Raw genomic sequence first — 25,415 nt, 5'->3', positions numbered from 1 at the left:
AACTATTTCCCATAGGCTCTCTATGGGATTGAGATCAGGGGACTGTGCTGGCCACTCCTTAACGTCTACCTTATTATCCTGGAACCACTTTTTAACCGTTTTAGCGGTATGTTTGGGGTCGTTGTCCTGTTGGAACTGCCATTTTAGGGGCATCTCCCACTCGGCGTGTGGCAGCATTACTTCCCGAAGTATCTGGGCGTAGAGATGCTGGTCCATAATCCGGTCGATCCAGTACAAGGGACCCACCCCGTACCAAGAAAAGCACCCCCACATCATGATGCTACTTCCTCCATGTTTGAATGTTTTATTTGTATACTGGGGCATATACGCACAGCCGAGTGAGCGATGGACCCAACTCTTTCCGTCCGAGCCGATGAGGTTCACTGTGGTCTCATCCGACCACAGCACATTTCTCCATAGTTTCTCCTTTTCCGGACTGACCCAATCGAAGTGGTCCTTCGCATACTTCAGCCGCGCCTTCAAGTGCTTCTGCGTCAGCATCGGCACCTTCCGGGGACTTTTTCCTCCTAGTCCCTTCTCCGCCAACGGTCGCTGAACCGTCCGGGAACTCACAGATAAGTTCAGCTAGTCTCTGATCTGCTTGGACGCTTTGAAAGGGTCCTTTTGCGAGGCCCGCTTGATTGCCGAATCGTCCTTCGGCGTCGTTTTGCGGTGGCAGCCGGTGATTTCCCGTTTGCCGGTGCTGTGAAGCGCGTTGAAAACGAAAGTTTTCGAACTTCCTAAGTAATCGGCAATCTCGCGTTGGCTTTTACCAGCCTTGTACAGATTCCGGATGATCGCTCCCTGGACCTCCGTGCAGTGCTGTGCCCGACCCATCGCTTTTTCGCTGAAAACAGAGTAGGAGGAAGGAAATCTTTATTTTTTTTTTTTTTTTCATGATTTACATGATTAATTTTATGGGAAATACTTACCAGGACACGAAAATGGACAAAAAACACCGAAAACAACACCTTTTCTTCAAATCTAGAGCGCTGAAAATGCAGGAACATTCGAACCGATGCGCTGGTCTTATTTTATGACGCGACTTTTTTCACTCTCTGACAGCTTTCTGGTTGAGTAGAACAAACGGGTTGCTTTGATTGCAACAAACGTGCAGTATACAAAGTTGGCATACTACAATAAGTGCTTGCCGCTAGGTGTCGCATATTATTATATTTGAATTGGCAGTTTAAAGGTGATTTGAACATTTTGCATTAGAGCGGTCCTATTCTATTGTCCGACACTGTATATGTGTGTGTTTGTTTTCCAAATATTGTTGGTAGTCAACTTCCACTTTATCAGAGAGAGAAAAATCTTTTCACATACACAGAAAATCGAAGAGTCTGATATTTTCGATGGTGACTGCTGTTTTGGAATAAGCCGTAAAAGATCGGAAGTAGAATGAAAACCTGCGTGTACCGAATGAAAGAACTTTACGAGTAAAAGTCATTTAATAGGTTCCAAGTTCATTGTCTGACACCATCTCAAAACTCGAGACTGCGGCATTCGCATTTCATTCCAAAGCTGTTAACGACCGCCAGTGGAATGAAACTTACACAATATGACGATTGGGTGAAAAAAAATTTGCAATTAGAAACTGAATATCCTTTCCGAAGCCATCAACAAATTCGCACCTCAAGGAACAAGTTCTATATCTCACGTCTCATTTTTCATGTTTTGACGCCTCACGTTTCACGTCTCACATTTACATCAGGTCCACACGTCTCAGATCATCATCTCACGCCTCACATCTCACGTCTAACATCTCGGGTCTCACATCTCATGATTCTGTCTTATTTCTCATTTTTCTCATTTTTTCACTGATGATTTCCCAGCAAACATTTTTGTAGGTACATATATTTCGCAACAAAATTTGTTATACGTTTTATATACATTATAGAATCATCGCATAAAACTCAAAACAAAAGGATTTACCTACCAAAGTGAAGGCAATATACACATATATTTTTAACTTCTGGCTTGAGCTATAAGAATTATACAAAGCGGACGATATTCAACACCTTATTCGTACGCCCTGAAAGTATGCGAGAGAGCGCAAGTTTTGCTCTCAATGCATGCAAACCGTTGCCAGCGACAATATTTGCTGCTTCTTTCATTGCACAATTTTCCCAAATGAACCCCCTGATTTTTAACATTCTGGTTGCACTGCTTATCCCAGAGAGAACAACCATATTGTTTTCTCACTTGAATCCCGCGCTGGAAAACAAATTTACAAACATGGCGAACTTTTTGTGATATCCGATTTTTACCGACTTTAAGTAACCATTTTTACGATCGTTTACTTATTTGGTAGAATTTGCGATTCGCATTAACATTGCTAATGATTTTAGTTATCACTTCTAAGGCGATTTGATGTTTTCTGGGTTTTCTGAGTACATATAACATATCGCGTCCAACACTTCGGGTGTTGGAGTAAACATCGATCACAGTTGCATCAGATAAGTTTTTCAATCACTGTCTGTCGACTGCAACGTTACCACACTCAAAGAAGAGGTTGAAAAATTTCAATGCCACTTGGAGCTAACTCTATGCCGAAAATGCGCTGAAAAGTGTACTGTACCAAAGATGATATGTTTGGAAAAGTACTACTGGCATAAAAATTCGAGCTCCCAAGCAAAATTATGCATGACCAGTACATTGAAGCGAAACAAGAAAAACAGTTTATAGGATTTTCATCCCATTGGATAATTTATCCCAAAATAATAAATAAAAAAAAGTGAGAATCGAACCCAATGCAACATTCCCTTTTCGACTTGCCAGTCCGATCATTTAACCTGTGTACCAACTGAGTCAGTCAGCAAACGAAGGTTTATTGTCATATATCTGCCGTTTTTCGGTGTTTTTTTCCATCCTCCTTTGTGTTTGATTGGAATGATATGAAAATGGGAATGGGAACCGAGAAACTGTTTTCTATTGCCAGTTTACATACACAAGCACAGCTGCTTACTGCCGGACATCTTAGCCGGTGGTTAGAAACAAAGAAATGTTTTTTTTGTCTAATTCCGTTTTACCATCATTCGACAATATCCTTGCTGGCTGATTGTTTCCGTCCTGCTTTGTCTTGTGATGGGATTTGGGATGTTTGTTTTGCTTGGTTTCTTTCAGACATATATGCAATGCGGTTGCTCTGGCAGGACAATGCCTGCGATGACAAGGCTTGTTAGTGCCGGCCCGGCATAGTATCTTATGCCGATCATTTCACCTCCAAGGAAGCTCATAATTGGAATAGAGTCTGATTTGTGGGTGCATAAAGATGGTAAAACGACTGTAATCGAAACAAAAAAAAAACATTTTGGGGTCTCACTTTGCACGGTTTGGTGCTCACATTTTCTCACGAACAGTATAATTTACTTCTCACGTCGCATTTTACCTTCTCACGCCTCACATTTTGCGCATCAAGTTTTTTGTTTTCTATCACATTCATATTGACACTTTTTTATAATTTGAAAGGAACAAGATCTGTTAGTAGAAATTAAAAAAAAGAAAATGGCAAATCACATGATTTCGTGTCAAGTTTACACCAATACTCTTGTTTATCTCAGTGAAGGCTTACTGAAGGCAAGGCATTGATTTTCAGTCTTATTTTTTTACACTTATTTCATTTTTCATTAGAATTTAAAAGAAAATGAAGAAATTAGAACCTCGAAGTTGAAGCGAATATAAAATTAATAACCATGTGCTTGTCATGGAATAAGGCATATGAGGGCAAAGTAGTGAAATTTTATTTTAAAGAAAGTGGGGGGCCTCTACATTTCATTACGTTGCTCAAATTTTCTCAAATGTATTGTAAATGAATGGTCCACGAATTGAAACTCAACACTCTAAGTAGGTCATCAAAAGTCGTTTGGTGAAATTTGGTCCAGGGAAAAGCATTTTACAGTTGTTTAAGTTTGGAGGATCACCTACCTTGGGCCTTTAAGTGATAAGGGAAAATGTTGATCTGTGATGTGTCATTGCAAGTATACGAGTTCCCTTTCTATTAACGGGATACTTTTCCATACACTCCATTCCACCAAAAAGAGGGATTCTCAGTTGTATAAACATATTGGCCAAACAAATCTTGCGTCATCGGGTAACTAAACGTATAAAGTCATTGATCGCATTCAATGTTTCAGTGCGGTTCTTCGCTTTTGCTGGAACTCAAAAAAATTCACAAGAAGATGGAAAACGCAAAAAAATGCTGACAAGAGGTGTTTCGCTGCCAAGTTCCTAAGTACTGGGTGGGAATCGTAATTTTGGCAGCTTTCCAGTCTTCTTCCAGATCGTTCTAGCTTTCGATTGGCCCTGCGTTCTACTAACAGCTGTTGTAAATTCCCAGGCACTTCAACTGAGAGCTCAGCCCAAGAGAAGCCGAGAACAATTTTTTTGTCGGTTCGGTTTGATTGGATGTGGTAAACGCTTTCACTGATCTATCGATGATCGAACGTGAATTGCTATTCGGTTGTCGAATTTCATAGACATATCTATATGTATCTACCCAGTCTGACTCGCTTTTGTCTGAAGCAATTCCATCTTTGAAAATGAAGCAACCAAGATAAGATCAACAGCCGAGAAACGAAACGAAGAGTGATATTCTGTTACTGACTTAATTGATACTTTGATACCTAATTGAAAAATATTGGATTCAACCTCGATCTAACTATTTTAATCAAGCGTTCATATTAAATAAGACATACCAAAGTTGTTCTTCGGTTTCAGTTTCATTTCCTCGGCTAAACCTTAGATATGATGGTCTTCTTCATTTTGAAGGAACCGGATCAAATAATGCCACTTCCTGCGATAACCGCGCCACGCTCGCTGATGACTGTCCGGTGGTTGCCACTGGTCATGGGAAATGATTCCCGGGCAATAAATCTCGGTTGCGGCGGCTGGTAGAAGAGTATTTGATTTTGTTTATGCAATTCCTAGGTTCCGAAAGCAGCATTGACGAAGTTTGAGATACCGTCGGGGAAACGAAAGTTGACCAGTAGTTTTTATTTACATAACTTACAACTTTCAAGTGAAGATTTGTTTCAAAATGGTTGGAATTGGAATTGATTGAAAAATGTAAAATTTTAAAATTACCTGAAGAGATTTTCAATAACCAAAGGTTTACGTACATTTGTAACAGAAGTTGGCCTCTATCACAACCCTAGGGAACCCCAAAACTCAACTGTAAAACTATTAAATTTACAATAATTTCTAGCTCGGCTTTTGCTGCCCAATAGACTCTCCCGTTACGTTTCCAATTTCGATTTGATCGGGGTTGTTAAACGAAAACCGCTCAACACACACCAGTTATGATGAGTTTGTTGTTGTTTCGAGATCTTCGCCGGAGGCCAAAGCGCGACATCTTTATAGCTCCAGCTTCAGCCGCACAGATGTTGTTCAGTCAGCTGCGGCTGGGAACTATTCAGTGAACCGTAGCGAAAATGAGAGCAAACAAAGTGGTTTCCCTTTCATCGTTCACCCTGGGCCCTTCCCCGGATCAAAGAAGATCGAGATTTTGTGGCGTGAGAGCTCCCCCGGAACTTGTCCCCTTGAAGGCCCTTTCCCCGAAACCGAATCGATGCTTAGGAAAGTGAACTTGGGAAAAAGTTGGCACTCATAATTGTCTCTTGGTGGCGGCGATCCATTGGGAAACGATTCACCCGACTAGTGATGTTGTCATACCTCCACCACGGATGGAAAACCCATGAATTATAGCTCCAATTATTTTTGGGACCGCTCCGTGTTTTTCGCTAAGACATCTGGGACAGGCAATGCTTTCGATGATTCGATGGTTGATTTTTCAAACTCCGAAAATACTACTACTCATATCGCTCAAATGAAAGTGTTTCCATCCGGAAGGGTATTGATGAAACCGGTGGAGTGTTGTCGTCGACCGATTCTTATGGGTTGTAACGATCTGAACCGTTTTTTTTTCTCTAATCCTTCTCATTTCTCATGGACTGACAAGACACCAAAACAAAACGCCAAAAACTATTTCAATTGCTTGGATCATATAACTTTTTACATAACTCAAAAATTAAGCAAATGGGACCAAATTTGGCATGGGATCGTATTTGGGTACGAGAAATGTACTAATGATTATTCAAGACCCCTCTCTCATCTCAATAGGAAATAGGAGAGGGAGGGGGACTTCCTTACATTTTTTTGTATAACTGAATAACAAATCGAGCAAATGGAACCAAAATTGACATGGGATAGTATTAGGGCATGATAAATTTTTTCAGTGGGGAAATAGGAAGGTTCCTCTACATTCTTTTACATTACTCGAAAATAGTTTGAGTAAATGGGACCAAATTTGACATGGGATGGTATTTGAGTACGAGAAATATTTCAATGATTATTTGAGACCCCTCCTTTCTTCCATTTGAAAGATAGAAAGGGAGAAGTGAGGCTCCCATACGATTTTTATTGCGAGCACAATTAGAGCAAACGGAACCAAAATTGTCATGGAAGGGTATTTGAAAACAATAAATGGTTTCTATTGATATATGATATTGACCATTTCGTTTGTTGGATAACTTTTCCAGCAGTACGCAATATCGATTACAGAGTGCGCATCGATGGCTTTTGATGAAATGCTATCCCAGTAGGAAAATGTCACCCATCTTTCAAGGAACAATAGGCAATTTCGACGATACAATCGTACTAAATTGATAAACTTTTCCTGCAGGGATTTTTAAACGAATTTTCAAAGGTTCACATTACCGACGATAGGTGGCAAAATTAGACACAAAATGATCGGATTTTTCTTCTAAGTGTCATGTCAGTGTGATCAGTGGTACCAACTCCTTCCAGTGGGGAGATAGGAAAGGGAAAGAGACTACTTTACTTTTTTTGGCATAACTTGAGAACTAATCAAGCAATGGTACCAATTTTGATATGGGAGAGCATGTGATACGAGAAATAGTTATAAGATAAGGTTGCCAGATTGCCCGGTTTTATACGGGGTTGCCCGGCTATTTAATACTAAATTTAAAAACAGTCCGGCCCGGCCCGGTTGCCCGGATTTCATTGAAAAATGCCCGCATTTTGCCCGGATTTATTCACTTTATTTGGCAAATTAAACGAAAAAAAACAAATACTTCCAAAACGAAATTTTTTGAGCAAGTTTTATAATAATAATCATGAAAGGTTTTTAGGAAGCCTAAAAAATGGTTCAAAATCTTTCGATAAGTTTTGATGGAAAAATATTTTGTTTTCATTTTTTTTTTCTTGATTTTTGTAGAGCATTATCTGAGTTTTGACAAAATTTGCTCGGATATTGCCCGGATTTTTGGTCGTCAATTTGAAATCGAATTCCCGGATTTTGCCAGGTTTTTATACAAAAAATGACCGGTTTGTCCGGCCCGGATACATGCTGACAAAATTCTGACAACCTTATTATAAGATCATATAAAATTCCTCCATTCTTCCATTGGGGATGGCGATGATACAATTATTTGCATAACTCGAGAACTTATCTAAGAAATGGAATCAAATTTCACATAAAAAGGGATTAGGGTACGAGAAATGGTTATATTTTTATTTGAGGCACCACTCTTATCCCAATTAGTGGTATGAATAAGGTTTAGCAATTGCTTCGGTAGCTTTTACTTAGCTCGAAATCAATCAAAGCAAAAGTCCAAAGCATTTGCTTAGTTTGGTATGAATAAACATTTGCTTAGCGGATGTGTACTAAAGTCTTAGAACATAGCTTTTGCTTCGAAAAATAGAGCTATCCAACCAGCAGAATCTGAAGTTTTCTAAAGTAAAATGAAAGAAGACGATCAGAAAATTGAAAAGTACGGCTAAAGTAGCCTTGAATTCGACGAAGCGGGTGGTGGGTGTAAGAACGACTGGAATTTTTTTTTGTTAATGCGTGCTTGTATGTTGATGTTTAAAGAAAAATGAATATAGACATATTCGAATATTGTCAAACAAAAAATGGCCTCTTTAATATTTATCATAAGCTATCCCACATGTATTTGGATCGGGATAATCCGATGTATCAAAAAAAGGCAATAGGCGCGCATTTTAATTTAGATTTTTTTTTAAATCTTAGAATTATAAAAAAAATGAATAAAAAAAATGAGAGATCTGTATAATGTTTTAAATTATTACAATTTATTTCTTACTTTGAGCCAATTGGGACTTCTTCCACTATAGCCGGATTTTTTTTAATTTGAAATATTTACTAATTGAGTTGGTTATTGTCATCTTAGACAAATGATTTTATACAACGACAGGAATATGAAAAAAGTTGGGTTATCACTTCGACTTTCTTTATCCATGTTGAAAATGCCTTTTTGAATTGTTTTGAAGTGAAATATTGCTTATTTGATAAACTCATGACGTTATTAAAGAATGTTTTATTAGAAAAGTCTGCTACCGAGCATGCTTAGAAAATTAAGCAATTGCCAGGAGATTGGTCGAGCAATTGCTTCAGATTTGAGCTTTATTCATACCAAACTAGCTTGTTCTAAAAGTAAAAGCTTCTGACTGAGAAAACAGCTGTCAAAAAAAACTTTATTCATAACAACCGAAGCAATTGCTTTAAGCGACTGCTCGACTGCTCGATTCAGTTTAGCAAAAGCAATTACTAGGTTTTTTTCATACCACCCAATGAGTACGACGGTGGGACCCCCCTAATACAATTTTTTTTGGCATAATTTAAAAATTATTCAAGCAAATGGGATCGAATTTGGCATGGGAAGCTGTTTGGGTACGAGATGCACTGCCGGCCAAAAGTTTGAGATCACCCCTTAGAAAACATGAAAATTTTGTATTTTTTTGACAAAAAGTACATATTAAGTTTATGTTACCTAAACTTAGTTTAAAGTTGGGACATTTTCCAAAAACTGCACTTAAAATTCAAACCCGATCATCTAAGGGTGGGGTGGACCCAATTTCAAAATACGAGTTGCATTCGACTACTTTTTTAATACTCATCAAAACACACTTGTTCAATTTAGTGCAAAAAAATTGCAATGTACTTTAAGAAAATAAAATAGCTACTTAAGTTATCGTTCAAAAGTTTGGGATCATCCCTCAGAATGGTGTAACGGCGTGTCAAATTCGTGAGTGCTAGAGACAAATTTCTGAAAACCATTTAAAACTTTTTGGAGAACTAAAACACGTCTAAAAATACAGTTATTTATTCAAATAGTTTGAATAAGCAACTTTATTCACTTCTGCATAATAAATTTTAAGAAATAATCTTGATCTTTGTAGAAATACATAAGTGGTACTATTTTTATTTTGCACCCTTTTTCCATAATTTTGAAATTCGGAATTTTGGAAAAAATTAAATTTATTCTTGAGTTGTCCGTTACACAATTTAAGCCAAATTGTAGAAGAAAATATTGATGATTGTCAATCATTCATTTTTTAACAAGCAAAATGCATAGTGAAATACTATTCTTGTAGCGCTCAAAGAATAATAGCAGGCAAAAATTATACCAATGTGATCCAATCTGATCAGTACCTACAAAGTACTAAAAACATTTCTGTCTGTCTGTCTGTTCTCAGAAACTACAAGACCGATTTGCGTCAAAATTGACGCAGGTTTTATGAGAAGTGGAAGTTTCTATGAATGTTTTAAACTGCTTAATTTCAATGGAACAGGAAAGCGGGGCTCCCATACAAATGAAACAAAATTTACGATTACATTAATCATTAATGCATATATGCCCAAATTTAGCATGTGAGAGCATTTGAATACCAAAAATGATTGCATGTTGGTTCGACAAAAAGAAGGGGCTCTCATACAAATCAAGTACAACCTTCGGCATAACTCGAGAACTAACCAGACAATTAGAACCCTATGTGGTGAGTGCAGAACATTACCTTTTTACATGCAATTGAGGATATGATATCGTAGAGGATATAAGAGGCTCCTGATTTCATTTCAGGTCAGAAAGCTTTCCAATTTTTCAGTCATCTATCGGTTGAATGTAATTCCAGAGTTTAACAACCAATTTTACCTGAAAACAGCTGCTTTTTGCTGCATCGCTTAACACATAGCGGACCAACTACGAGATATCTCCCTAGAAAACATGAAATCGTTTCAGAAATGATATCTTAATTCCAATTGGATAGTGAAAAGATCGTATAAAATGTCGTTTGAAGTCAGTCTAAGTCGGATATGAAAGAATATTCGCCATGTTTGTAAATTTTGAAATGATTTTGCTCCCGCGCGGACTTCAAGTGAGAAAATCATCGTCATGTTCTCTCTACAACAAGCAGTGCATTCAGATGGCTGATAAACAGAGTTGAGTAATATTGACCAATGAGAGAACTGTGGAATATTGTCGCTGGCAACGATTTGAAGGCTATGAGAGTAAAATCTTGCGTTCTCTTGCATTTTTCCGATAGGTACGATTAAGGTATCGGATAAAGCCCAATTGGTGTAGTTTTCGTCACTTTGGAAAGAAATGAAATTGTTGTATGTATATTGCTTCTACTTTAGTGTTTTTTCAACTTGTATACGATCATTCTATAATTTATAGGGAACGTGTAACAAAACATAACATGAATATAGCTACAAAAATGTTTTCTGGGTCGTTTTTTTGCTTTATTTTATAAAGAAACGTTATTCTACATAATTGTGTACAACACTTTCGATAAATCAAAGATACTGAATTTATAGAATTTGGTTCAGTCGTTTCTGATATAGAGAATGCAAAATTTTGGTGTATTCGGGCTATGAATTCTTCGCGGTCCTTAATGTGTTAATAGGTTTTCACTAGCACGGACATCTTTTTCAACCCACCCTCTGGGTTGCAAAAAAAAAGTTAAATCATAGTTTGGACACCTTAACCACAAATAAGAGTTGCAACTTAAAATACGTGCACAAATTCAGTGCCGAAATTTTGAGCGGGTAAGAAATTAACAATTTAAAGTTGTTTCTATGAAATTAATAAATATAAGTGAGCTGCGCATCTTGCTGTTGGGAATAAGCAGTTAATTGTTGCCAAACGATGTAAAACTCATCACTTTTCAATTTTCTAGCCGTATTCATCCTACCATATATAAACGCAATTTTCCGTCACAGGATGTGGTCAAACCTTCACTAAGTGATTTATAGCAGCGGATGCCTGATTTACGATCCGGTGTGATTTTCCCATTCATTTCCCAGAGAAAGACACAGACACAAAACCGACGAGCTACCGATGAGTTGATCTAATTGTGAACTCTTATCGGCTCTCGGCTTTCCGTTTTGTTATTCCCTCAAACACACAATGTGAAATTGCGGGGTTCGGGTTGAAACGCGCCGTGATTGGTCCTCGCTCCTCGTCGTCGGGTCCCAAAGATTGCGGCTGTCGTCTTCAAAGTTTGTAATCTCAGCCATAATATACCGCAAATGTCAGCGGAGAAAATTCCGCAAAAATCAGGAAGCACCCCGAACTCAGGCAGGTCCTCTCTAGTAGGATCTTGGGAAAACACGATTTTATCATTATCTCTCGGCGGGAATTCGACTCAGTCGCGCTACTGCGGCGCGGCTTTGCCAATGTTTTGGGAAGGGTAAAAATGCGCCGCGCGCGTTTTCTTCTTCTTTCCAGTCAAAGGGCGATTGGCGGCGCGCGGACGGAATGTCGTTTGTATTGTCTCCGACTGCTTCGTGAAAGGCACTTTTCTCGACAGGGACTTGAGTCGTTGTGGCATCTCCCAAACGGAGGAGACCCTTCGGACCTCTTTTCCTTGGAAGCTGCTGGCTAATTCGAGGGAGCCCTCAGAAGCTGGCGGTACTTTGGGGTGGGGTGAATCTTCCGGGAGAGGAGAGTTCGCCAAAGAACGTTCACCTTCGCGCGATCAATGTGAGACGACATCGGATCATCGGGCGCACAAACGAGGTACCTCCCGAAAACATCCGCAAACATTGAGCTGCTGCTGCCGTTGTAGTGAAACTGAATTGAAATGTTATTTCCATTTCACTGTCATGTATCCTGGAGGCATTTCGCGCGGTTCGGCTCCTCCACAGCTGGCTCTGGCTCTGTGGATCAACCTGGACCCGGACGAGTCAAAGGAGCAGATCGCGAGCAGCGAACCTCCACCGTCGTTAGTTATTTCTTTTAATTCGTGATACAAACTAGATGTACATAAATAAAAATTGGAGTAACCGGAGTAACTTTGTTTGCCCGGGAAGAGGGCTGTTGGTTGCCGTTAGACGATTTTCGCGGAGGAGGAACTCTCTTCTGCACTGTTCGTGATTGTGCATATATTGCTAATTCTCATCGATTTTCAATCGACCCGGCCTTTAAGGTGCTGCATCGGCAGAGATGAATGATGAGAAGATTTGCAATTTAGTTACACACAACTTTCTGGGTCGTCGTTGTCGTCGTGATTTGGGATCACTTCTAGGCTCCAAATAGGGAGGACATAAAATCCCGGTTCTAAAATGTATGGATCTACATGCTCTAATTCGACACATCCCGTCCCATCCCGAAAACAGCTCGCGGTAACGGGAGAAAAGGTCGTCCGTAAATTCACCACTGATTTATTGGCAAGTGAGAATTACCTTTCCGAGCTACAAGAGTTCTAGAAGGCAGCGTTGAACCTGCCTTTAGAGGCACCAGCTGCAGAATCGTGTATCACAAGATGAATTATTAATTTATATGCACCTTGATCCGCTTACAAATCGTGGCCCCCTCCAGGGCTTCAAATAATAAACATCACGACGATCTTCAAACCAGCTAATGGCGACCCAACTGCAACGCAGTAATACATCAGTCGCTCGAAATCGAACTGCAATAATAGAAATTCACCGATTGGCTCGTGTGCCCTATGTCTAGGTCCAACCAGACCCATCGATATCTTAATCCAAAGCAGAACCAAGCTATAATCAACACCCATTCAAACCCAAATCCTATAACGAAACATCTTAAAACGAGACCCAATGGTCTTCAAACTTCCACCCAGGGCCCAGGCAGGTAATCGATCCAGCGTCGATCGAGACGTCAATCTTAATCTGCCAGCCACCCAACCAGCTCCGATCCCCAAGATCCGAAACACGCCCCATCATTCGCTGGAGCCGCCGGAGGATCGGAATCATTCATACATCCGCGCCAACATTAATACAAAACGAACTGCCGATGACAGGATTCATTTGCAAGCCCTGCTGCTGAACGTCATCCGGACCAATGAGAAATGGCTCTATTTAGAAGACTCCGAGGTCCGAGGAGCGCGAGCGATTTCGAATCATCGAGTGGAGGACGTCGTAATCGCATTTGAATCATTCACGGGGTCTCCGCTTGGGCTATTACTTGTTGGAACCTAACATCGGACAGAGCCGGATTAATGATGCGTACTTCCCCCCCGATGGGCATCCGGATGAAATGGGTAATCTAGAACGTGCAGATTTCATTAGATGATTCTAACAAATCTGGAGGTTCATTTTTTTGCTGATTCTCAGATATTTCAGAATGAGTCGGAACCTTGAGCTATGCATGTATCACTAAAATTGGTTTAATTTTGTTTCCAATGTGCATTCCACAAGAGCAGATTGTAGGGCGCTCCGTTTGAAATAATCAACTGATATAAAAAATAAATAAAATTTAAAGATACACCACCCCTCGTTGAAGTTTGGAACAGTTTTCAGATAGTTCCTTTTTTCAACTCATGGCGATTAGACGATAAAAAACCTCATTCATAAACTGAATTTCAGCGATAATTTTAGAATCTGAAGTTGAATCAAAGCAAGCCAAAATACACATATGCTGCCTTATACGGGAAATACTTATCGTGTAAAAAAAACGAAAACTTGGTATTTAACTTTAACCTTTTGCTTACTTATAATACTTGTTTCGTAAAATGAGTCAGACTCGAAGTTCCAGTCATAAGGATTAATTTATTTGCTGCAACATATTTTTCCTTACTAAAGGTGGATTGATGGGATATCCACTTGTGACACTGAACTTAACGAGCCAGACTCGTCGTTCTAGGCTTAAGGGTTAATCAATCGGTTTCCACGAGTCAGACTCGTGATTTTTTTCTTATTTCATGTCACTCGATTTTTACAACGAGTCAGACTCGTAGTTCTAGGCTTAAGGGTTAACCTTTTCGTTGATACGAGTCGGGTTCGTGGGTTTTTGCTGTTTTATGGCAAGAATTTTTTACCACAATTCGGACTAGATTTCCAGGATCAAAACACGATTTGGACGATTCTAGGCTCAAGAGTTAACTAAATCGTTACTACGTACGGGACAGGTTTCTGGGAAATTATTCAACTAATTTTTTATCACGAGTCAGACTCGATTTTTACAACGAGTCTGACTCGTAGTTCTAGGCTTAAGGGTTAACCTTTTCGTTGATACGAGTCGGGTTCGTGGGTTTTTGCTGTTTTATGGCAAGAATTTTTTACCACAATTCGGACTAGATTTCCAGGATCAAAACACGATTCGGACGATTCTAGGCTCAAGAGTTAACTAAATCGTTACTACGGGTCAGATTTCTGGGAAATTATCCTACTAATTTTTTATCACGAGTCAGACTCGTTTTTCGTTACAAGGAGTCTTATTTTTGGGATTTTCACTAATGACACTAAAACTTACCACGAGTCGAACTCGTGGTTTATACTTATGGGCTAACTGAGTCAAGCTGCAAATATTTTTCTACGAAAAACCTTGCTAATCACGAAATTCAAAAGACTAATTTAAAATTGTCGATTTCAAAAGTCCACTTTGAAGATACACGATTTAAAGATCAGATGGAGTTTATGATAGTTCGACTTGTTAATGATCAAATTCGCTCTTCTCGCTTCCAGGTGCCCTCACCAAATCCCAGTTCCCAGTGTTCACCATCTACGCCCAGAAGAGCTGCCTGAAGCTGCGTCCGTGCGAGCGGGCCTGGTGCATCGACCGCGTCCAGGGCTACAAACTGCAGGGCCACGTCAAGCGTACCGCTTCCGTCATCAACCGTCGAGACTGCCTGGAGATGTGCCTCGGAGAGAACGAATTTACTTGCCGGTAAGTCCAGCTTTTTCCAAATATTTCACTTGAACTGGCAGAAAGTTCTGAAACGATTGATCGAGGTTGGGAAAACTTCGAAGCTCAATTCTGCACAGAAAAAAGACGAGATCTGACAAGGCAATTGCTGCCATATGCGTAGATTAACAATCAAAAGAAAGAGAAAAAATCTCAAAACACTCAGCAAAGGTGATGATTGGGCAAAAATTTTATTTCGAATTGAGTCGGGAAGCCAGATCCCCTCTCAAGGCCGACATAACGACTGACAGGCGGCACGGCAACGTATCGCTTTCAAAGCAAGAGCCTCTCATGACTAGTGTTCCGTGCAAAAAAAAAACTAGACAACCCGAGTTTGACACACTGTGAACTTCAGCCTCAAATCAAAGTGCCAATAGATGAATGATGGGAGCAAAATAAAAAATACGAGTCCGGGGCAGCCCCGATTCGAATCTCATCCGATTAGGCTAATTGTTGGGCATTATCGAGGGTTGCTTCTCGTTGATCTGTTGTTCTGGTAATGGATGACGACTGCTTTTGACGCGGTGGCACGGCAATTTAAAGCACAACAACAATTGGAGCTATTGTGCAAATTAAGGGAACAAACAAGGCATTCCCATTCCCATTCGTTCGGCGGCATCCTCGAGTTCGTTTAGGAATTTATTGGGCACTTGCCGGTGTCATTGAACTTTTACCGAAATCAAACCTCTGGTAACGAGAATGCTTGAGTTGTTCTTGAGAATTAAGGTTCTTGAAAGGAGGAGAAATTATTTGAAAGATTTTGGATTCTTTTTCAAACAACAATTTTTTCAGAAATTTGTTAAGTTACCAAATCTTTGATCATAGTTCCAAAAGTTAGTTCTAAATCCCATAGCTTTGGAGGAAAACATAAGTTGGCCTTGGTACGTCGAACAATATCACAATTGGATTATTGTAGGGGTACAATATAGAATACGTTACGTAAAAGACATTTTTTATAAAGCAATTTGGATCATATAGATATATACTAGGGCATATAAATGCAACTCGATTGGTAAGACAACAAATCTTAATCATTCTATTGTAGAGAAGATTGATTCCAAAAATACTATGTGGCCAATTTGTGGTAGAAATACATCCAATTGATTTTTTTCAAAAATTAAAATCTAAAGTTTTTAACATTGGCTATGTCTCAAAAATTCAAAAGTGAAGAAGGTTTTTGGCATAAATTATTTCCAATCGTGGCATTTAACTTTCAGCGTAATCTATTCTTTGGCCCTTTTTGGCCCTTAATTTAAACGACGAATCGGACTCGTCGTTCTAAGCGAAGGTCTAATATTTTCGTTGCTATGAGTCAGACTCGTGAGGTTTTTGATAACTTATGGTGTTTTTACAACGAGTCGGACTCGTGCTTCTAGGGTTCATTCTTTACTACAAACCATGCTGTCGAGATTTTACCACGAGTTAGACTCGTGGTTCTAGGCATAAGCGTTAATCTATCTGTTGCCACGAGTTAGACTCGTGAAATTTTAACTTGTTTTTTTTTTAACAATTTTTCATACAACGATTCAGACTCGTGGTTCTAGGACCAAGGGTTAATTGCACTTAATTTTTAAGGATTCAAACTCTTTATGTTTCTAGGCTAAGGTTGCCAGAATTTTTTCCACTCCCAGCCGGGCCTAGCAATTCCGGGTATTTTTTCAAAAAAAACCTGGCAAAATCCGGGCATGGATTTCAATTTTTCAAATCCAAAAACCGGGCAAAATTTAGGTCTTATTATATATAAAAGCAAAAGAAAAATGCAAAAAAAATGAAATTAATATTTTATTCATGTAATTGCAGACTTCCAAAAACTTTTTGGAACACTTAAATATTTAAAGATTTATAAAAGTAAATCAGCGAAATTATTTGAAACAACCGTTGAAAATTTCCATACCGTTAATCGATTTTGCTGAAACTTGCTCAAAAACTTTGATTTTTTCTTGGTTTCTTTGTGAAAATTGTGATAAAATCCGGGCAATATCCGGACTTTTTTCACGATATCCGGGCAACCGGGCCGGACCGGACTTTCTCGAAATTTTGCATCAAATATCCGGGCAAACCCGGATAAAACCGGGCAATCTGGCAAGCTTATTCTAGGTTGTATATTCTATGTTCACCTATTCGGCATAAAGCAATAATTTTTTTTCCGACAAATCAGACAAGTCAGTTCTAGGTCTCATTCGTTATTACGAGTCAGACTAGTGGAAATTTGGCTCGTTATACTAAATGTTAACACCGAGTCAGACTCGTGGATGTAGGCAAAATCTATTATTACGAGTCAAACTCGTGGATTTTTGCTTAGTTTCGATTCCTAATTTTTAACATCGAGTCAGACTCGTGGTAGACTTAAGGAGTAACCTCTTTGTTAAAACGAGTTTGTATTTTTGCAATGTTGCCACTATATTTTTAAATTAAAAAATTCAAAAGTCAAGGTCTTTGGCTTTAATTGTTTTTAATCCTAGCATTAAACTTTTACAACGAGTCAGACTTGTGGTTCTTATTTCAGCGTAATCTATTCGCTGAAGCGTGTCAGACTCGTGAAATTTTTGCCCCTTTTTTGGCACTTAATTTAAACAACGAGTCGGACTCGTCATTCTAAGCAAAGGTCTATATTTTCGTTGCTATGGGTCAGACTCGTGAGGTTTTTGTTTTTACAACGAGTCGGACTCGTGCTTCTAGAGTTCATTCTTTACTACAAACCATGCCGTTGGAATTTTACCACCAATTAGACTCGTGGTTCTGGGCATAAGCGTCAATCTATCTGTTGCCACGAGTGAGACTCGTGAAATTTTAGTTTGTTTTTTTTTAACAATTGTTTTTACAACGATTCAGACTCGTCGTTCTAGGACCTAGGGTTAATTAATTTTTACTTACCTACGGCACTAAATTTTTAACGTTTTAAACTCCTTATGTTTCTAGGCTGTATATTCTATGTTCACCTATTCGGCATAATACAATTTTTTTTTCTGACAAGTCAGACAAGTCAATTCTAGGTGTCATTCGTTATTACGAGCCAGACTCGTGGCTCGTAACACTAAATGTTAACCCCGAGCCAGACTCGTGGATCTAGGCAAAAGGGTCACATATCTATTGTTAAGAGTCTAACTCGTGGATTTTTGCTTGGTTTCGGTTCCAAATTTTTAACAACGAGCAAGACTCGTGATAGACTTAAAGAATAACCTCTTTGTAAAAACGAGTCCGGATTTTTCCTTCCTTGCTACTCTATTTTTACCACTAGTGGTACTCGAGAATCTAGAATCAAATGAACTTATTCGTTACTCGTGAGTTTTTTTTCTGGCTAAGCACTATTTTTTCATCACGAATCAGACTCGAAATTCGTTACTACGAGTCAGACTCGTGAGATTATCAAATATGACAGCATAATTTCCACGAATCGAACTCGTGTTTTAAAATTTGAGTAATAACGAAGACAAATTGCAGTTAGTTTTTAACTGTCCTTCTGTCATTGATGGTACTTGTCTGTATTGTTGACCCACGCATAGCTCAATGTATGTTTCGCAAAAAAAATACAAATCTCAGTTAAGTAGAAACTTTAGCATGAATCGACAAAAAATTAGTCATGTCAAATTAAAGGGCACAAATAGAAATTTAAATAAAACACTATGAATCTACTCACCCACTGGCGAGAAGTTCTTTCGTCATCGAAACAAATTTAGTTCTCCTTTCATTCATTTCGGTTTGCCTGATAATGAAAGTTATTCTAAAGTTCAGATAGTGTATGGAGCGCATGATGTTCATTAAATTTTCTGGAACCACGGGCAGAGAAGACGCAACACGCTGCGGCAAATTCTTGAAAGGTACCTGTTCAATTGTTGCCCGGTAAATGAGCATATTTCATAATTTTTAATTGCTCAGTTTTTGCAACCGTGCCGGACGTAACCTGCTGCTGCCGGCTGCCGCCGGGATCTCTCGTCTTTGCCGACAATTTCACTGTCTCGGCGGTAGCCGCAAAAAAGATCACTTCCTTGCAGCACTTTTTTCGTGGCAGCAGCACTTGCAAATAATGCCGATGAAAATCAAGTATGTACGCCCATCCCGAGTGGAAAAGTCCGGCAACAGGGGGAATTTCTAAACGGCAACAGATCTTACAATTGCCGATGGGAAACGATCCTAAACATCTCTATTATTATTATGCGCGAAGCACCTTTCCGCCTCAGCCGTTTCCGCCTAACTTTTGTGGAGGGACCGCGGCGTCGCGTTCTGTCTTTGGGCGTTGGGTGTCAACTAACTTTTGTTTCTGACAGATGGGATCTCAAGAGGAAAGCCGCAACAGAGTTGATCGGAATTGATTCTTCATCAGCTTCGAGCGCGCATTAGGTGTTTCGTTTCAGGAACTCTTCTGGGACAGGTGAAGTTCTTAAGACCCTACGAACAGATTGAACTCAAATATTATGACTTGCTTCCAATGCCAAGTATCTATCCGTCGTTCGCTCCCGAGGTGGAGTGAGGTCATTAAATTTTCATAATTGAACTGCTTTCCTTTGGGGCGAGAATGGGACCCGGGAGGCAATTACCTGGGCAGCTACGGGAGTCTAAGGCCTTGAAGTTTAAAAGCCTCTGGAAGCTGACAATTATCGTAACATTTTATGGGGGAAGTTCCGAATGGTTCGCGAGCAGCTAGGAAAACTATTTGTTGGTAATCTTGACGTTGCAACGATCACTTTTATTTTGCAACGAGATTACTTCAGGATGTGTTGGGATTACATGACAGTCCTGTCCTAAACTTTGTAGAACCATGCCCGAGAATGGGTTTTGTAAAGGGCCATGACCAATGGAGGAAGAAAATCTCGAAGAGCAAGGCTACAATTATCGGTGGCTTCACTAATTCCTTTTACAATATCCATCAGCATCTTGATCATCATCGCCATCTGGGATAAATCGATCGATAGATAGATGAATCAATCGATGGCCATAGTCATCTGCTGTAGATGGCCCACAATCAGGTCCGTCCGATTGCGATTTTTTGCGTCAAGTCTAGAACCGATGCATAGTGTGAATGAAGCGCGACTTACAGGATTATCTCATAACCGGGTGTAGGAAATTGAAGTTCGATCTGGAGCGATGTTCGAACCGTAGCTTCTGATGGGCATGTTGACGGATTAATAGTGGATTAATGTCTGATCAGCAAATGGACCTCATTTACGAGGGAGCTGACCGTGATCGAGGAATAATTTTTCTTTAAGCTACTCACGAAAAAAAAAGAAATTTTCATTTGAGACACGAGTAACTTATAAGCTAACACAACGAAATTTTAAAAATTGAACAAACCGAAAAATAGACCAAAAGACCCGGTCTAGAATCTCCAAAACCGACGACGCCGATCCCGGTCAGCTGTTTTCTTTAGCCGCAAAACGAAATGGCATACTCAAATGGGAAAGGGACTCCCCGCTGCCACACTCCGGAGCCAGGATGTTGTTGTCACTCATCTAATGGGCCTCCATAAAGCTAAACTTTATCATCATCTTAATGGCAGTTTCATGACTTCTGGAAAATGTCGTTCGCTATGGCCGGTCGCCGTTGCTTCCACACTTTCCATGTCGAGAGCACGGGCGCGAAGAGAGAAAAAAAAACGAAATTTTCTATGAAAATAAAAGTAAATCTTTCCGGTTCTGGAAACATGGTTGGGCAAACGGTTCCCCCTATTTCTCTGTTTCCTCGATTCTTTCGGGGTTCTTACGTTTTGTACGATGTGAACAAAAAGTTTCGGACCGGCAGAGAATCTTCCCAGAGGTTCCAGGTTCCGTGGACAGCGGCGAATATGTGTAACATGCAGCGAATTTATTGTTACGATTACTCGCGTACACAGCTCCCGACCGACGACGACGACGTTTGGACTTCTCAGATCACTTCCATTAGCGAACTATGTAGCCGAGAAACCGTTTTAGATTCTTGTTCTAAGTCGTGTACAGCCAAGAATGCCATTTTCCGTAATGAATCCCCTTGTCGCTTGTGTTGTTGTTGGATCCGGTAGTTTGTTTGGTTGGAAGCGCGCAAATTTCTAAAGTCCCTTCTGTTTTTGAACGGAACCACGGACCGTGGCCATTAGTCCCGTGAACTGGGATTCTTCTGTCTTCGATTGGGACAAAAATAACCTATCCCCATTGACCTTTCCGCGAAGCCTACCAGCAGCTACGAGAAAAATCTGGGAATAACAGTATCGAAATGAGACAATTGGAAGACTTCAACGGAAAAAGAACGACGAACCTTTTGAGTTTTTAAGAGGATTAATGGCCGGGTTCGTTATTTGTAGATGAAGTCTTTTCGTATTTGTCATTGAAAATGACGTTGGAACAACCAACTACTTTTAAAATATTACAGGGTAACAAGATTTTTAGTGCCTTTATGCTAAAAATTGATTTTTTTTATTATTGGTGAATGAATGAAATTTAATAAATAGGTCAGTTTTGGGTAAAATCGATCTCTGACAACTGATAAACTGATGAATCTTCACGAAAATTAAAATCTGATTGTGAATCAATTTATTATGCTTCTTTCGATCAAGGATTAAGATCATCCAGAGATATTCGATGTGCTATCAATCCTTCATTCAATCAATTTCAGTGTTTCAGACATACAATGCTTTTAAAAATTAGAATCTACAATTTTTAGAAATTTCAATAGTTAAATAAGAACTATTCCTGACATCCTGAAAGTCTTTGATATTAAAATTTCAATTCATATAACAACTTTGTTAAAATCTGCGAAACGAGTTGGTTTGTGGTTTTAAAAAATATCAAAGTTTCAATTTATTTCAATTCAAGATTAAATTCAAATCCAAGGTTCATTTATTGAAACAAACGCGAGAGATTCAAATTTACTTTTGAAATAAAGTCCACTTTCATCTGCATTGAATATCTGACTCGCCGATTTTTTCCCCAATGTATTTTTTAAAGCATTAGCCTACCATATTTTTACATTCAGGAATAGCAAAAAAAAAGTTTTCGTGGGTAAAATTTCTCGAATCGATTTCCCTTCGGATTCGATTATCCGTCCCAAAAAAAAAATTAAAAAATGAATTCTGCGATGAACGCAGAATGGAGTCCTGTACCTCAGTTATCTGGAGAGATATTAAGTTACGATATTCGACAAAGTTGTTCAGGATAAAATTTTCTTTGAAGGATTTATAAATTGGCACAAAAACGATTAAATGGTTCTGTCTCAGATTCAAAAGAAAAATTATGTTTGTTCTTCAGAATAAAATATTAAATTTTCTCAACCTACAACTCTAAAATAAATAAATTTTAACACTAATGTGAACGTTACTTTAAAATTCTGCAAAAAAAAACATGGATCAGCTTGAAACCAAAACGAAAACCTTCAAAACCTTGGGATTTAAGAAATACGAAATTGACCCCAATTCGATTCAGGCTTAGGAAATTCCATAATTTTTGGCTTACTGAGTTTTTCAATGCATGGGTACAAAAAAATGAAACACTGATTAAAAATGGTTTCAAATTTCAAGGATTTAAGAGCTGATTTAGACTAATTTAGGGCCCTGAATAAAACCTTCTTTTGAAATATCTTTGTAATTTGTGCACCTTTATTTTAAATAACTAAATTTATACAGTTTTGTTTTTTGTAATTTTCCGTCAATGAATTTTCATCTATTTTCGAAAAATAACCCTTGAATCTCTCTATTGACAAAAAATTACAAATTTCGGGCAAAACTACAGAAAACAACAAAGATATTTAAAATCAAAGGTTGAAAACCATTTGTCAAGTTTTTCAAATACCACGAGTTAATCTGACTTCTTAAGAAAAAGATACAAACGTTTTATTTTTGTTTATTTTCTTCGTTCTGTACGAGAGATGTTCTAACGAAATTCTACACCCAAGAAGACTAAATTTTAATTAAAAACTTTTTGCAGTTGTAAACAAAATTGTGTCATAAATTATTACGAGTTGAGAAATTCAATTTCAAATATGTGGAGTTCATTTAAAGCGTGCCTTATTTTGGTTTTTCAATCTAAGACTCTTACAAACTTTCAGACCGATTTCGAAGAAGCATTGAATTTCGCAATAAAACAGCTTGGTGTTTGATTCAAGCTTCACACGAAATGGTGTTAAACATACATCAAAAACATAAACATTTCTTAAAGTGGGATCTAAACATCCTATATTGAAATTCCATACTTTTTCAAAGCTCCAAGGAGCTAGGTTGTAGATCGGTAGTTTTGAATTTTTTTCCCAAGTTCTGGACAACAATTTCTAGAGTAGAATTAGTGATCTGACAATCTAAAATTATGGGTAAAAAACTATCTTTCTGATTTGAGTTGACTCTAAACTAAGGTTGCCAGATTGCCCGGTTTTATCTGGATTTGCCCGGATATTAATAACAAAATTTGGCAACAGTTCGGCCCGGCCCGGGTGCCTGGATTTCATTGAAAAAAGCCCGAATTTTGCCCGGATTAATTCAAATTGAGTTGTAAAAATTTTCTATTTATGCGGCCAAAACGAATTTCTTCGAGTAAGTTTTACATTATTAATCATAAAAGGTGATGCCTAAAATACGATATAAAATCTGTCGATAAATGTTGGTGAAAAAAAATCATTTTTTTTTCTTGATTTTTGTTGCGTAATTTGTGGGTTTTCACAAAATTTGCCTGGATATTTCCCGGATATCGATCGACAATTTTGAAAACAAAATTGCCTGGCCCGGCTGCGTGCTGAAAAAATTCTTGCAACCTTACTCTAAACTAGGCTAATCCTACCTGATCTTTGCAGTATTTTCGTGATATCTTAATACCGCTGCTCGTGCCATAGAGAACAACCTTCAAGTCTTCTAAGCTAACGGTCATGAGGTCGAATCCCAATCACAGCATCCATAGTACATTTTCTGTGGGTTGGTGGGGTTACCATTTGTAAGATGCTAGCCATCAAATCATTTAAATATACATATACGACTTAGTGTTGAGTTCATGGATTCTCTTCGAGGAAACATCAAGTTTCATTGAGATCAAATATCCCAAGAAACCAAAAGTCACATATTTTCATGAATGAAGGCTTTAAAAGTTACATATTGGCTGACAAAAAGAATCAACGGCCCAATTCCCTTGAGTGAACTTTATGTGCTCATTAATGAACTTGAAAGTTGCTAAAGTGATTAATGAACACGTTGTATGTAACTTATTTTGCTCAATTCGCATAAGTGGACTATATGTACCCATTAATGAACTTGAAAGTTGCAAAAGTGATTTATATGTACGTTGTAAGGGACTCAAGTCACATGAAGGGTACAAAAGTGCTCAAAACGGGATTTACTAAGTCAAAAAAAGTGCACTGAGGTGCTTTCTTCCTGGCTGGCTGGCTGTCTGGTTGGGCGGTTGCGCTATCACCAATTCGAGTTTTAGTTTGGACGTGGCCTAGTGGTAGCTTGTTCGATTCTCACCACGAAGGTCGGGGTTCGATCCTCAAGCCGGGCAAGTTTTTTTTTTCAATAAGCAATATCATACTTGAGTTACCATTCTGACGCGATATATGTAGGAATTTTTTGAGAGAATTTTTTGCTCATTTAACGAATTTTTGGAAGCTGGAGAGCTGGAGGCCATTGGAATATGGAGAGTGGGTGAATAAGAACTTAAATTTTGAGCTACATAAAGTAACCTTTTTTGTAACAGTTTTATGGGACTTTTGATTGCTTGGGATGTGTTTGCGTTGGTTTAAATACTAGACACATTTTATCTTATTTATTTATTTACTGGTCTTCGAATTAAACATATTCGCACAGACTTTTCCTTATGACCTACTTATTCTAATTTTGAATGTTTCTTTAGTGATGTTAAAATCGAAGTGATTACTGATTTCGTTAAAACGTCTACAACAAGTAACAACAGTAAGACACATTTTAATTCAAACCCTAATCTCGATCTGGTAGAAGTTCTAGACAGTTCCAATCAGTGAATTCAGTTTTTGAGCAAAAATTCTGCGCGTATGAATTCAACATTCGTGGTGGGAGGCCTTCTCCCTTTCAATAAAAAAAATCTCAAAATTTCAAGAATCTTTTTGAATGGAACACCTAGGTTCACAAGAAATCTAGAAAACATTTTTCCCGGCCAACGACGAAAAGAAGAAAAAAAAACTCCCACGTGGCTGCGTGACTTCTGACTAAATACGCACGGGAGCGGAAACAAATGCCTGTTGCAAACAAAACGCGACAAGCTTGCCGGTGCTAGGGTCCATTAAAATTTGAGAACCCACTTTCCCGGACAATTTACCGGGGAACTAGAACATGGCCGTCACAAACAACACCTCCACGCGTGTGTGGTGTTCACATGGGTGTAAAATTTAACAATTTGCCCCCCTTTTCTGTGGCAGGGACCCCAACTTCAGGAGTGTGTTAGTTAGGATAATTAGCGCCACGCAAAGCAATGCCGCCATTCGGAGCCATTATTCAGGTACACGCGCTTGAACCGATTTTATTGA

General features: G+C 38.8%; 2 protein-coding genes across 4 annotated transcripts in view; one reads left to right on the top strand and one right to left on the bottom strand.

Moving 5' to 3' along the window:
• Positions 1 to 25,415, bottom strand: part of LOC129740318 (autophagy-related protein 16-1) — a 355,598-nt gene that overhangs the window by 292,552 nt on the left and 37,631 nt on the right. The gene's annotated exons all lie outside the window — the stretch shown is intronic.
• LOC129740317 (uncharacterized) overlaps positions 1 to 25,415 on the top strand; it is a 459,755-nt gene that overhangs the window by 410,251 nt on the left and 24,089 nt on the right. For all 3 annotated transcript variants that reach the window (XM_055731953.1, XM_055731954.1, XM_055731956.1), the window contains one exon: positions 14,753 to 14,954. In XM_055731953.1, the coding sequence (XP_055587928.1) occupies positions 14,753 to 14,954 (202 nt within the window). The remainder of the gene's footprint in view (positions 1 to 14,752; positions 14,955 to 25,415) is intronic.

This window comes from Uranotaenia lowii, chromosome 1, assembly GCF_029784155.1.
Source record: "Uranotaenia lowii strain MFRU-FL chromosome 1, ASM2978415v1, whole genome shotgun sequence".
In the NCBI taxonomy this organism is placed as follows: Eukaryota; Metazoa; Arthropoda; class Insecta; order Diptera; family Culicidae; genus Uranotaenia; species Uranotaenia lowii.
The sequence above is the reverse complement of the archived record's forward strand: the minus strand, read 5'-3'. Positions and strand labels throughout refer to the sequence as shown.